The 14,501-nt window shown below is 46.3% G+C and overlaps 1 protein-coding gene across 2 annotated transcripts in view; it reads right to left on the bottom strand.

The window, feature by feature from the left end:
* Window positions 1–12,775, bottom strand: part of UPF2 (UPF2 regulator of nonsense mediated mRNA decay) — a 131,165-nt gene extending 118,390 nt beyond the window's left edge. For both annotated transcript variants that reach the window (XM_062210910.1, XM_062210911.1), the window contains exons 1-2: window positions 12,695–12,775; window positions 4,583–4,941 (exon numbers count right to left, since the gene is read on the bottom strand). In XM_062210910.1, coding sequence (XP_062066894.1) covers window positions 4,583–4,923 — 341 coding nt within the window. In that variant the 5' untranslated portion in view covers window positions 4,924–4,941; window positions 12,695–12,775. The remainder of the gene's footprint in view (window positions 1–4,582; window positions 4,942–12,694) is intronic.
* Between the last annotated feature and the right edge of the window lie 1,726 nt (window positions 12,776–14,501).

Genomic DNA, 14,501 nt, shown 5'->3' with positions numbered 1-14,501 from the left:
GATGATCCTGGCTCCTGGCTTCAGCCTGGCTTGGTCCCAGTTGGTGTAGTAAACCAGAGGATAGATCTCTTTCTGTCTCTCCCACTCTCTGTCTGCCTTCCAAATGAATAAAATCTAAGTCCTGAAAAAAATATTTACATCTATGGGGCAGGTGACTGGCCTGGCAGTTAGCTACCAGTTGGGACACTAGCATCCTTTCTTAGAGTGCTTAGGTTCAAGTACTGGCTCCACTCCCAACTCCAGCTTCCTGTTAATGCTGGGAGGCAGCAGCTGATGGCTCAAATAGTTGAATACCTGACATCCACATGGGAGATCTGATATGCATTCCCAGCTCCCAGCTTCAGCCTAGCCCATTCCTAGCTGTTACAAGCATTTGGGGAGCAAACCAGTAGATAGGAACTCTGTTTCTTTGCCTTGCAAATAAATAAATAAATAACATTTTAAAAATATACATTTCTGGCCGGCGCCGTGGCTTAACAGGCTAATCCTCCGCCTTGCGGAGCCGGCACACCAGGTTCTAGTCCCGGTTGGGGCGTCGGATTCTATCCCGATTGCCCCTCTTCCAGGCCAGCTCTCTGCTATGGCCTGGGAAGGCAGTGGAGGATGGCCCAAGTGCTTGGACCCTGCACCCCATGGGAGACCAGGAGAAGCACCTGGCTCCTGGCTTCGGATCAGCATGATGCGCTGGCCGCAGCGGCCATTGGAGGGTGAACCAATGGCAAAAAGGAAGACCTTTCTCTCTGTCTCTCTCTCTCTCACTATCCACTCTGCCTGTCAAAAAAAAAAAAAAAATATATATATATATATATATACATTTCTTGAAAAATAAAAAGTACAGTGTTTATCTTCCTGAGATAATCACCCCTGAGTTACTCTTTTCTTTATGATTTTCCACTAAAACCTACAATATGTTAAAAGGTTGCATCTACCCCAGGGTACATGGATATCTGAGTATCTCTTGAAGTCCTCCCGCCACACAGACAACAGGGTAGCAGTGAAAGAACATTTTAAGAAACTATAACAAGTTACATGTATGCATTAAACAATCTTCACTTATATTTAACTTTTAGATATATAATTCAGTCTTATGAGAGAAATAATATGCTTTAAAATATTCCAGGCTGAAAAAGTAATTTTGACGTTGAGTTGGGGGCTGCTTCTTTAATCATCCACTTTTCAAATATACTTGATAGTTTCCAAATTAGAAAGTTGGGATTTTGGTTATTAATTTATATATTTTTTAAACCTCTTTTGATGTGAGGAAGGGAGCAAAATTTACTGTGAAAGTGAGTATATGGGGCCGGCGCCATGGCGCACTTGGTTAATCCTCTGCCTGCAGCGCCGGCATCCCATATGGGTGTCAGGTTCTAGTCCCGGTTGCTCCTCTTCCAGTCCAGCTCTTTGCTGTGGCCCAGGAAGGCAGTGGAGAATGGCCCAAGTGCTTGGGCCCCTGCACCCCATGGGAGACCAGGAGGAAGCACCTGGCTCCTGGCTTCGGATCGGCGCAGCTCTGGCCATAGCGGCCGTCTGGGGGTGAACCAAATGAAGAATGACCTTTCTCTCTGTCTTTCTCTCTCACTAACTATGTCAAATAAATTTTAAAAAAAAAAAAAAACAGAGAGAGAGAGAGTATCATTATGAAAGTAAAATAAGCAAGAGGGCTGACACTGTGGTACAGCCGATTAAAGTGCCACTTGCGACACCAGCATTCCCTATTAGAATGCCAGTAGTTCCAGTCCTGGTCACTCTGCTTCCAACCCCACTATCTGCTAATGCACCTGGAAAGGCAGCAGATGATAGCCCAAGTGATACCCATATGGAACTGCAAGCCCCTGGCTTCAGCCTGGCCCAGCCCTAGCCATTGCAGCCATTTGGGAGTGACCCAGTAGATGGAAGATCTCTGTCTGCTTTTCCTTCTGTCACTCTTTCGAATAAATAAATCTTAAAAATAAATAAATAAATAAAAGGGAGAGAGAGAAATAGAAATACTTGGGTAGGCACTTGGCATAGCAGTTAAGATGCCTGCACCCTACACTGAATACCTGAGTTTGAACCGACTCTGGTTCCAGCTCCCGATTTCAGCTTCCTGCTAATGCAGACCCTGGGAGACAGCAGTGATGGCTCAAGTGTCTGAGTTCCTGCCACCCAGTGTGGGAGATCTGGATTGAGTTTCCAGCTTGGGGCTTTGGCCGGGACCACTTTCAGCTACTGTGGTCATTGAGGAAGTAAATCACTGGTTAGGAGCTCATCAGTAGTCTCTCCTCTTTCTCTATTTCAAGTATTTTTTTTTTAATAAATACTAAAGGTGAACTTTGTAAGAAGTGACTGTTTTGGAGATTAAAAAACCATGTCTGCTGAGGACACATATATGCATGTGTGTTATTTCACTGACTCTAAGGTAACAGTATTTCAAACACCATTATTCTGTACACCACTAATAAAGAATACTGCCAATTACCCTTTGACACAATACCTTATTACGAAGAATTGTTATCTTGGGGGCTGGCACTTTGGCGTAGTAGGTTAAGCCTCTGCCTGTGGCGCTGGCATCCCAAATGGGTGCCGGTTTGAGTCCTGGCTGTTCCACTTGCGATCCAGCTCCCTGCTAACATTTATATTTAACAGGGAAAGCAGTAGAGGATGGCCCAAGTGCTTGGGCCCCTGCACCCACGTGAGAGACCCACAAGAAGCTCCTGGCTCTGGAGCAATATTTGCAGAGTTAACTGACGGATGGAAGACCTCTCTCTCTGTCTCTCCCTCTCTATCTATAACTATGCCTCTCAAGTAAATAAAACTTAAAAAAAAAAACATGCTTTAGCCGACGCCGCGGCTCACTAGGCTAATCCTCCGCCTTGCGCTGCCGGCACACCGGGTTCTAGTCCCGGTCGGGGCACTGATCCTGTCCCAGTTGCCCCTCTTCTAGGCCAGCTCTCTGCTGTGGCCAGGGAGTGCAGTGGAGGATGGCCCAAGTGCTTGGGCCCTGCACCCCATGGGAGACCAGGAGAAGCACCTGGCTCCTGCCATCGGATCAGCGCCGTGCGCTGGCCGCAGCGCGCCTACCGCGGCGGCCATTGGAGGGTGAAACAGCAAAAGGAAGACCTTTCTCTCTGTCTCTCTCTCTCACTGTCCACTCTGCCTGTCAAAAAAAAAAAAAAACACATGTTTTCAAATGGCCTTTTAAATTACATGCAAAAGGCCTTCAAAAGTTCGTGGAAAATGTGTATTATCTTTAATTTCATTTTTTAATGAACTTTCTGAAGCCCCCTTGAATTTGAAGAATAAAAGCTCATGTTACTCAACAACTTGCCTTTGCCACATCCTGATGACTTCTTATGAGGACTACCTCAGTTTTTGCAAGATTTAAAATAGATATGGATAAAGGTAAGAATGGAAAGCAATGTGGAACTGTGCTCCCCCAATAATTACTCACTTGTGTATTTTAAAGGTAGAGTGCCACAGAGAGAGGGGTGAGACAGACAGAGAGTGAGCAAGCAATCTTACATCTGCTGCTTCACTCCCCAAATGACCAAAATGGCTAGGTCTGGGTCAGGCTGAAGCCAGAATCCACCCCGTTCTTCCATATCGTTGATAGAGGAACAGGTACAGAAGCTGGATTGGAAGAAGGTGTTCCAATATGGGATGCGGGCAACACAAGCCTAACTTCCATGCTCTACACACTGGTCCAGGACAAAGATTTCAAAGTCAGACAAACCTAGGTTAAATCCCAGTAGCTCCACTGTTTACTATGACCTCAGGTAACTTGCTTAGCCTCTTTAAGCTTCATTTCATAAATCTGTGAAATGAGGCTCATAAACCTTAATTCATTAGGACCTTGAAGGATATATCCTAATACATTATTTTCTACAGTACCTGGTAGGTACCTAACAAGTAACACTTTGCAACAAATAGCAGCCACTAAGAACTACAAGATTTTCAACTTAAAAAAATCAGACTCTAAGCATACAAAAAAAATTTAAACAAAAATAACTGAGATTGCCCCAGACCTCAAAAACCATTTGTTGGCCAGCGCCGCGGCTCACTAGGCTAATCCTCCACCTTGCGGCGCCGGCACACCGGGTTCTAGTCCCGGTTGGGGCACCGATCCTGTCCTGGTTGCCCCTCTTCCAGGCCAGCTCTCTGCTGTGGCCAGGGAGTGCAGTGGAGGATGGCCCAAGTGCTTGGACCCTGCACCCCATGGGAGACCAGGAGAAGCACCTGGCTCCTGCCATCGGATCAGCGCGGTGCGCCGGCCGCAGCACGCCAACCGCGGCGGCCATTGGAGGGTGAACCAACGGCAAAAGGAAGACCTTTCTCTCTGTCTCTCTCTCACTGTCCACTCTGCCTGTCAAAAAAATAAATAAATCAATTTAAAAAAAAAAAACACATTTGTTAAAGATCATTACTATTACATAATTTAAATAATTAAAGTACCTTAAAGATGCCTCTAGTCAGTGAAATTCATAGAACAAATAAATTAAGGTACTCCCAACTCTCAAAGTGTTACTCCCACATAATCATTTTTCCCATAAATATTCCAATCTTTCCATTCCTTCACATGGATAATTAAAACAAATTTTCTTACTTCAACTGGGCAGCTTCTTCTTCTTGCTGTCGTTTTGCCTGCTCTTCTTGCTTTTTTCTCTCTTCTTCTTCATGTTTCTTTTTTTCTTCTTCCTCTGCCTTTACCTTTTCTTCTTCTTTTTTCTTGCGTTCCTTATCTTCCTTTTTTCTCTTATCTTCTTCCAGCTTCTTCTTTTTGTCTTCAGGGACCTTACTGACCTCCTTCTTGGCAGTGAGCTTGAGATCGTCTTTTGGTTTCTCCTTGCTGCTCACTGGCCGCCTTTCACTGCAGTCTTTCTCACTGTTGTTTACTAGAGATTCTTTTTCTTCCATACTTGCTGGCTTTTTACGCTCAGCTGGCATTATGTGACCCAGGACAATCTGTAATTGTAACAGAATATCAGTACTGTGTAGATGCAATGACTTTTAGTGATATGATACTAGTTTTTAAGCAAAATACATTAATTCAACTTGTTGATATTCAGAGATTAAATACGTGTGAAATGAATATAATCTCTATGAGAAAATAATTTATTGGTAACAGTCCATGTTCCATCATTATTAGCTATGCTGATGCTTACATTTTTTCCTTTTTACTAAGGAAAAACTGAAGCATAAAACTAGGGAGTACAATATAAGAAGCTTTCACATATCCATCACCTACATTCAACCATTCATTATCAACTCCACAGCAATATTCATTTAATTGTTAATACTTCAGTATGCATCTGAGAACATTTTGAACTAGTTTTAACTGTGGCATTTTTACAACCATTAAAAGATCCTGGCTCACTATTTCATACAATATTCAATAGAAGTATTTAAGCTGGAGAAAAAAGCATAACTTTTTTCCTCCTATAAATCAACAGATCAAAGAACAGCAGACTCACAAATTTAACTTCATTACTCTAACCTTATTACCAAACTTTCTAATACGAAACCTGTTTGTTAACTATCTCAATTTAGACTAGCACCTTAAACTCTTCATTAGTATTAGTCAAAAACAACAAACATAATGGTAGCTATAAAATCTGTTCTCTAAATACCAGTACAGTTATGAAATTTGTATAAAATAAAATTTTTTAAAAAATTTAAAAATACCAGTACAGTAGCCACCAGCCCAGCACTACTGACATTCTGTTTTGGGGGCTGGTGGATAACCTATGTGCTGCATGAAGTTCAGAGCATCTTTGCCTTACATTTAGTAGATGCAAATAGTATTTCCCTAGGTTTAACAAGCAAATATGACTTCAGACTTTGCCAAGTGTCCCTTGGGGTCAGAACTATCACCAGCAGAAAACCACTGCATTAGTAACTACTTAAATGTAAATTAATTTAAATACAATTAAAAATTCTGTTCTTCAGTCACTATTGATATGTGCAACTCCACATACGACTAATGGCTACCATACAGAACAGTGCAGATGCACAATACTGACACCATGGAATAAAGTTCTACTGGATAGCACAAGTACAGTACAGGCTCCACATGGTTAACTGGAAATAAAACTGCTGGGAGAAAAAACTGTATTTTGTGGCAAAATTCAGGATTTTTCTCTTCTAAAAGATTTCTCTACTCAGAACTAGCTTTTAATGGATAGCACATCATGTTTTACTTCCTAAATTATCTGAAAGTTGTATACAAGAAAATTAAATTCTACTTAAGTACAGAATTACTTAGACATCCTAGTTGTTTTTTTTTTTTTTTACAAAAAGCTAAACAGCTGGTGCCGCGGCTCACTAGGCTAATCCTCTGCCTGCGGCACCGGCACCCCAGATTCTAGTCCCTGTCGGGGCGCCAGGTTCTGTCCCGGTTGCCCCTCTTCCAGGCCAGCTCTCTGCTGTGGCCCGGGAGTGCAGTGGAGGATGGCTCAAGTACTTGGGCCCTGCACCCGCATGGGAAACCAGGAGAAGCACCTGGCTCCTGGCTTCGGATCAGCTCGGTGCGCCAGCCACAGCGCACAGGCCGCAGCAGCCATTGGAGGGTGAACCAACAGTAAAGGAAGACCTTTCTCTCTCTCTCTCTCTCTCTCACTGCCCACTCTGTCAAAAAAAAAAAAAAAAAAAAGCTAAACATACATAGTATTCCAAATACTGTCAAAAATGGGTTTGTTTGTTTTAGATGTATTTATTTGATAGGAAGAGTTACAGAGGAGAGGAACAGACAGAGATCGTTCATCCACTGGTTCACTCCCCAAATGGCCGCAAAGACCAGGGCTGGGCCAGGCCAAAGCCAGGACCTTCTGGGTCTCTCATGTGGGTGCAGGGGCCCAAGGACTTCAGCCATCTTTAGATGCTTTACCAGGCACATTAGCAGGGAGCTGGATCAGAAGTGGAGCAACTGAGTCTCAAACCGGCGCCCAAAGGGGATGCTGGCATTGCAACCGGCAGCTTTACCGATTTTACCACAATGCCACCCCCTCAAAAGTAGGTTTTAAATTATAGCAATAAAAACTAGGTTAAGGGGACCAGTGTTTGGCGTAGCAGGTAAAGCCACTGCCTGTAATACCAGCATCCAGTATGGGCGCTAGTTTGTGTCCAGACTGCTCCACTTCTGGCCAGCACCATGGCTTAACAGGCTCCGCCTTGTGGCGCCAGCACACTGGGTTCTAGTCCCGGTCAGGGCGCCGGATTCTATCCCGATTGCCCCTCTTCCAGGCCAGCTCTCTGCTGTGGCCAGGGAGTGCAGTGGAGGATGGCCCAAGTCCTTGGGCCCTGCACCCGCATGGAAGACCAGGAGAAGCACCTGGCTCCTGGCTCCTGATCAGCGTGATGTGCCGGCTGCAGCGGCCATTGGAGGGTGAACCAACAGCAAAAAGGAAGACCTTTCTCTCTGTCTCTCTCTATCTACTCTGCCTGGAAAAAAAAAAAAAAAAAAAGAGTAAAGCCAGACTGCTCCACTTCTGATCCAGCTCCCTGTTAGCAGTGTTTTGGTCCCTGCACCCACGTGATAGACCTGAAAGAAGCTCTTGGTTTCAGCCAGGCCCAGCCCTGGCCTTTGTGGCCATCTCTGGAGTGAACCAGCAGATGGAAGCTTTCTCTCTTTCTCTCTCCCTCTCCCTCTGTAACTGACTTTCAAATAAATAAATAAACTTAAAAAAAAAAGTTAACAAAACAATGAGCAATAATAAACATTTTACAAACAAAACGTTTATTTCAACACTCTAAAAAAATGTATTGTCACAGAAAGACAACCTAGGCCAGTTGAAGAGCTTAAGGTTGGGGCCCAGTGCTGTAAAGCTGCCACCTGCAGTGCCAGCATACCATGTGGGTGCTGGCTCGAGTCCCGGCTGCTCCATTTCCGATCCAGTTCTCTGCTATGGCCTGGGAAAGCAGAAGATGACCCAAGTCCTTGGGCCCCTGCACCCACGTGGGAAGACACAGAAGAAGCTCCTGGCTTCAGATCAGCACAGCTCTGGTCGCTGTAGCCAACTGGGACGTAAACCAGCAGATGGAAGACCTCTCGCTCTCTGCCTCTCCTTCTCTCTTTGTATAACTCTGACTTTTAAATAAATAAATCTTAAAAAAAAAAATTAAGGTAATTTTGAGAGGTACACAAGTAACCTTCTATACCTTCTCTCATTCACTTCCTTCTCCTCTTTTTCTGTTTTAGTCTTTTTCTCCTCCAATTTCATGTTTTATGCATTTATTTATTTTTCTTGCCAATGACACCAAAGGCTTTAGTTAACCCTATTGGTGGAACTCAGAACAAAAGGCTGTTAATCTCAAACAAATCACTGTTAAAAATATGAAAAAGCATAACATTTATGTTCCAAGACTGTAACAGCATTTATATTATCTAAAAATAGTTACCAATTTTTAGACATTTTCAGTTAAATACCCACCTTTAATATGAATTCATCTGCCCTAAGAACAAGCAAACTTTCAGAGTATAGCCATAAAAACTAAGTTTTCATTTACTACCACTAATAGCTACCCTTCAATGGCATCACACTAAACATTCTACAAACATAACCTAATACTAAAATCTTTATGAGGCTGGTATTATTTTCCTTATTTTGTAAATGAGGAAGCTGAGACTTAACTAGGTAACCTGACCCAGGCTTCTACAATTGGTGACAGAGCTGGAATCTGAACCCACTGTCTTAAGCAAAGTCAAGAACCCTGAGAGCACCAAGCTGTGGGCTGGAAGCCTTAATGATAGATACAATGACAAATCACAGAAGTACGAAATCTCCAGAAAGGAGTGTCCTTGAGGATGGTTAGGCAGTTCTTAGTCAACGCTTTTTTTTTTTTTTTTTTTTAATTTATTTGACAGATAGAGTTAGTGAGAGAGAGAGAGAGACAGAGAAAGGTCTTCCTTCTGTTGGTTCACCCCCCAAATGGCTGCTACGGCCAGGGCTGCCAGAAGCCAGGTGCTTCTTCCTGGTCTCCCATGCGGGTGCAGGGCCCAAGCACTTGGGCCATCCTCCACTGTCTTCCCGGGCCATAGCAGAGAGCTGGACTGGAAGAGGAGCAACCGGGACTAGAGCCGGCGCCCATATGGGATGCTGGCGCCGCAGGCAGAGGATTAACCAAGTGAGCTGTGGCGCCGGCCCCTCAGGCAATGTTTTTAACTTTTGGCAGACGCTGGCCAAAAGTATGAGACCATGATAGCATCTAACGTAACACCACCTTTTTTTTTTTTTTTTAACAAATATTAGTATGTGGGGAAAACACTGTTTATATAGAACTTGTATCTTCTAACGTGAAGTATCATTAACTGACATCTCAAGATTACAACAAACTACAGTTCTCACACGATCAAAAGAATGGCATCAGAATTTTTAACTGCCTCACAGAGATAAAATAAAATCTTAAGTTCTTTGAAAATATTAAGAAATTCAGCTGGTATCTGACTAATTTACACAGGATCATCTTCATTTATTAGCTAAACAGAATCCCAAACTGTTCTAATTATTTGCAACATGCATTTATGCAATAAATATTAAGTACCTACTATAGGAAATAAACTAGTAGAATTAGCAAACAAATCCTGCTCTACAGCACATAAAAGAGATTCTCCAGTGGGTAGTAGAACAACGTAGCTGGTTAAGCAGCCACATGGGATGCCCACATCCCATACCGGAGTGCCAAGTTCAAGTCCCAGCTGCTTCACTTTTGATCCAGTTCCTTACTAATGCACCTGGGAAGTGGTGGATAATGGCTCAAGTGTTTGAATTCCTGACATCCAGGTGGGAGATCCAGAGGGAATACCTGACTCCTGGCTTCAGCTTGGCCTTCACCACAGCCCTGGCCATGGTGGCCATTTAGGAAGTGAAACGTGAGATGGAAGATCTGTCTGGCTGTCACTCTGCTTTTCAAATAAGTAAATAAACAGTTTCTTTAAAAAAAAAAAAAAAAAAAAAAAAAAGATTCTCATTAAGACCCTCAAATGTCTCAGTCCTGATATATTCTTTCTGGAGGGTGGTCCTTTTTTTCCTCTTCATTTTTAAAATTTTTATTTATTTACTTTAATTTCATTGGAAAAGCAGAGAGCCGGGGAGGTCTTCCATCCTCTTGATTCACTCAAATCCTGCAACAGCCAGGGCTGGGCTAGGCCGAAACCAGGAGGCCAGAACTCTGTCCAGGTCTCCTGTGTGGGTCGGAAGGAGCCTAAGTACTTAAGACATCACCTGCTTCCTCCCAGGATGCACACCAGCAGGGAGCTGGATGGAAAACAAAGTAGCTAGAGCTCAAAGCAGGCACTGTGATAAGGGATGTGAGCAGGCCCTGCACCAAAAGCCTATCCCTGTACTGGTATATTCTTTTTTTTTTTTTTTTTTTTTTTGACAGGCAGAGTGTACAGTGAGAGAGAGACAGAGAAAGGTCTTCCTTTTGCTGTTGGTTCACCCTCCAATGGCCACCGCGGTAGGCGCACGGCGCTGATCCGATGGCAGAAGCCAGGTGCTTCTCCTGGTCTCCCATGGGGTGCAGGGCCCAAGCACTTGGGCCATCCTCCACTGCCTTCCCTGGCCACAGCAGAGAGCTGGCCTAGAAGAGGGGCAACCGGGACAGGATCGGTGCCCCGACCGGGACTAAGAACCCGGTACTGGTATATTCTTTAAATCACTTCATCACTCTATTACAGACATACCCTCCAAGCATATCTGGAACAAGATTTCAGGGAACAACTACAAAAAACTAACAGTTCACATAGAGGCAGCATTCCGTTCACCTTGTGAAAACAACATGCGCGGTCTTTGAAGTCAGTAAAAGTTTGCACCCCAACTCTGCAATCTACCAGTTACTGACACCGAGCGACTTGTTTCTAAGACTATTTACTGGACAAAATGGAGAAATGGCTGCTTCTCTGAGTTCCCAAATGCTAACACAGTAGCTAGCATGAGGGAGGCATCCAATAAATACCGGTTCTCTGACACAGAACACTGACAAGTTCATCAGATGAGAGATGTTTAAAGGTAAGACCATTAGATTCTATCTACCCCAATTCTCTTTTTACATTGACTTGGTTGGTAGCAGTATTTTCTGCCCAAGATTACACAACTAGTTTAGTGGCTGGACCAGGACTCACTGCCAGCACTCTTTTCTACTACAAATACTGGCCCTAAGATTTAAGAAAGCAAGCAAATCATATGGCAAATGACAGGATTCAGAGCCTTATCACGTTAAGTTCATTAAATTACATAATAAAGCACTAGACTTTTTAATTCAAACTTTGGTACTCAAGCATTTCATGTAAACTAAATGCCTCCAAGTTTTTCCAGTAAAATCTTCAGATTCCATCTCAAAATAACTTAAAATAATCAAGATACAAATTAGTGATCTTTTAATTGGAATATCAGCTCTTAGAAATTATTTCACTGAGTAAGTTACATTCGGATGGTCTTGAGAAGTAACCTATGCTAAAAAAACCACCTTCTAGCTCCCAAAATAGTGTCCTGACACTTGGGCTGTATTATTTTGCTCTTTTTTAAAAATATACGCCGAACTTCCAAAAGAAAGTAAAACGTCTTGACTAGCAAAAGTGGGACTAACGGAGAAAGCACAGAGAATTGGAGTGTTTCTCTTTTAAAGATACTCGTTTGCAAGTACCATATGGATTGTGTGTGAAATCACAATTAGACTGCTCTGAAAATACTCCTATTCAAAATGTTCTAAGGGCATTATCTCCCCCTTTAAAAGGGTGTCCTTGGAGAAAATGGCTCGCCCAAAATTTTGAGAAATGTCATCAAACACGGTATTCTTTGCCAGTTGGTCGGATTTTTAAAAACAACCGAAAAAGACTGTGATACAAGACAAGGGTCGGCGATCGCTCCACTTGGGTACACATCCTATCAGGAGCCAAGGAGCCGAGGGCCCAGTCGCTCCCGTGTGTTCCCCCAAATGTGAAAGCGGGCCCCCGCTCCGCCGAGCTGGAGACCCAGTGCCACCCCGGATCACCTCCTTAGTTGCACGGTACTAACAAGGAAGCACCTGGAGTCCTGGGGGTGACGGCGAAGCGCAGACTCTACCAGCCCGAGGGACTACAAGGAAGTAAACCACACACCCACGCCCACCACCCCGAGACGCCCAGGACCCCGTCCCCGACACACACCTCTGTCCCGAACCTCTGCTCGGGCCCCACACCGCTCGCCCGCCACAAGCCCCCTCCCCACGGCCACCCCCAGTCACCTTCGCCGGACACCCTTGCCCCAACCCTAACTTCGCGTCCCGCACGCCCGCCCCGCCGCACCTCCTCCCGCTCACGCACCCTGCCCACCTCCTCGCCTTCGCCGTCCTGCCGGCTCCCCCAGGCGCGTCCCCCAGCCTCCCCTCGCTTCGCTCCACGCCCCCAAACACCTCCAAGCCGGCCACGGCAGGCTCCCCGCCTGCAGCGCCGAGGCCCGGCCCAGGCGTGTGGGGCAGGCGCCTCCTCTCCCGCTCCCCATGCCTGCCACGGCCCGGGGTTCCCGCGTTGAAGGAAGCCTCCGGGAGAGGGGGTCTGAGGAGGGCGACGCCGGACCCACACGCTCCCTCCACTGCTCGCCGCCCCCGGAGAGCTGAGGGACGGAGTCGCCTTCTGGGTCCCCCCAGGGAGCAGGAGTCCAGGCCGGTGCCCCCCCCAGCCGCCCTCAGCCCCGCTTCCTCCCGGTCGTTGGCGCGGAGAGGCAGGAGGCTCCCCGGGACTCACCTCGAGCCTGTTGTCAACATTAGCCCCGGGTTTCCCAGCACCAACTCCAGCGCTCGGGCTCTCCCCTCCCCTCCCCCCAGCTCTCTCGCAGCCGAGGGCCCGCCTTCCCTCAGCTCCCCCTCCTCCCTCCGCCCGCCCGCTCTCCCGCCCGCCACTCACCAGCGCGGCCGGGCTGCGGGTGGGGGCGGGGCGGGGGGCGGAGGGAAAGGAAGAAGCTGTCCGCGAGAGTGCCGGATCGAAAACGCTCCGGGCCGCCCGTCCTCCCGCATGCCGACGCCCTCAGCTTGGCTCCAGGGTGAAAGGTCCAGAGCGAAGGCTCGTGTTGGTGCCGCTCATTTAGCGGCTCGGTCAGATTCCCCAGCTGAAGAGAGAAGCGACTTTTTCAGACAGGCAGTCAACTGGGCAGCGACTACCAGCGCCTCTAGCCAGGGCCCCAGTAGAGGGGAGGAGTGTTTCGAGGACCGGAGGTAGGAAGTGGATTGGTCGCCAGGAAAGGGAAAGCGCCTGAATTGGAGATGCGCAGGCGCAAGCATTTCGCAGGGGGTAGGGGAGCGAGAATGGGGCGGGGCGAAGCTGGCAGCGGCTAGGGGAGGGCGGTGGAGTAGTAGCACTACGGAGCGCCGTTAAGGACAAACTTGGCCACGTGATTCTCCTGGGAGTTTCCTGGTGAGAACGTAGGGAAGAGGTCTAAGAAGGGAAAGTTTGATTGGACTAATTCGGAGAGGTTGAAGATTTGGGAAATTGGAAACTGGGGAAGCGAAAGAATATGGCTGGTGAGGAAGGGAGAACCTGGTTAGGAATGGATCTAGATTTAAGGTTGCCCTAAAAGACAGCGACAGTCCCGTGAGGGGATTTCCAGGAGCAGTTTAAGGAGTTCGACCTGAAACCATCCAGAGTGCAGAAAAAACAAGGCTTTTCGCATGTGGTTCTTAGAAAAGTCCTGGTTCTAACAAGGAGCTTTTAAAAATTATAATTCCCGAGTTAATTGAGTGAAATCACCTAAGAAGATAAAAGAAAAGGGCTGGCCTCGTCGGTCTCCTGCGACCGCGACCCCGAGTCGTCACTTTATACACCGGGCTCATTTCCTCCGACTCTCGGGAACCTCGTATCCGCGGCGGTGGGAGCCGGAGGAGCCGCGGTGCAGAGCTGGCCTTACACGCTGCCCCGCTCAGAGACTTGAGGCAGTTCTAGGTTTCCTCGCCTTCAGCCTTTAGTGCTGTTTTTGCTTCCCATGTGTTCTCAAAAGGCAAATGATCCTGAGTTTGGCGATTAAGTTTTGCATTAAAGGGAAAGGGGGAGGAAGTCTCTTGCAAATGCTGCCCACTGGTCAGGCATGAAAGGGTAGTAAAACAGATAGATAAATACTGTCATTCTGTACCACGGATGAGCAATTAGAGAACTGCTCCCGAACAGAAACACCGTACCGGTGATTGCAAAACCCGGAACTGTCTTCAAAGGCTTGTCTCATTTTGTCTGCTTTAAGAACCTTTGCTTCTCTGTTGATAGGTAAGTCTTGTCATCCTAGACCAGGTCAGCCTTTGCTTTTGGTCAGGTTAGCACCTACAAGCTATGGAAATACCGAGATCAAAAGAGAGGAAAGGAGCAATTTTTTTTTCAGTGTTTGCTGTTTTTTTTTTTTTAAAGATTTATTTATTTTATTTGAAAGAGTCACAGAGAGAGCTCTTCCATCAGCTGGTTCACTCCCCAATTGACCACAACGACCAGAACTACGCTGACCAGGAGCCAGGAGCTTTTTCCGAGTCTTCCACGCAGGTGTGGGGGTCCAAGGACTTGGGCCATCTTCTAC

The sequence above is a fragment of the Lepus europaeus genome, chromosome 14, assembly GCF_033115175.1.
Source record: "Lepus europaeus isolate LE1 chromosome 14, mLepTim1.pri, whole genome shotgun sequence".
Classification (NCBI taxonomy): Eukaryota; Metazoa; Chordata; class Mammalia; order Lagomorpha; family Leporidae; genus Lepus; species Lepus europaeus.
The sequence above is the reverse complement of the archived record's forward strand: the minus strand, read 5'-3'. Positions and strand labels throughout refer to the sequence as shown.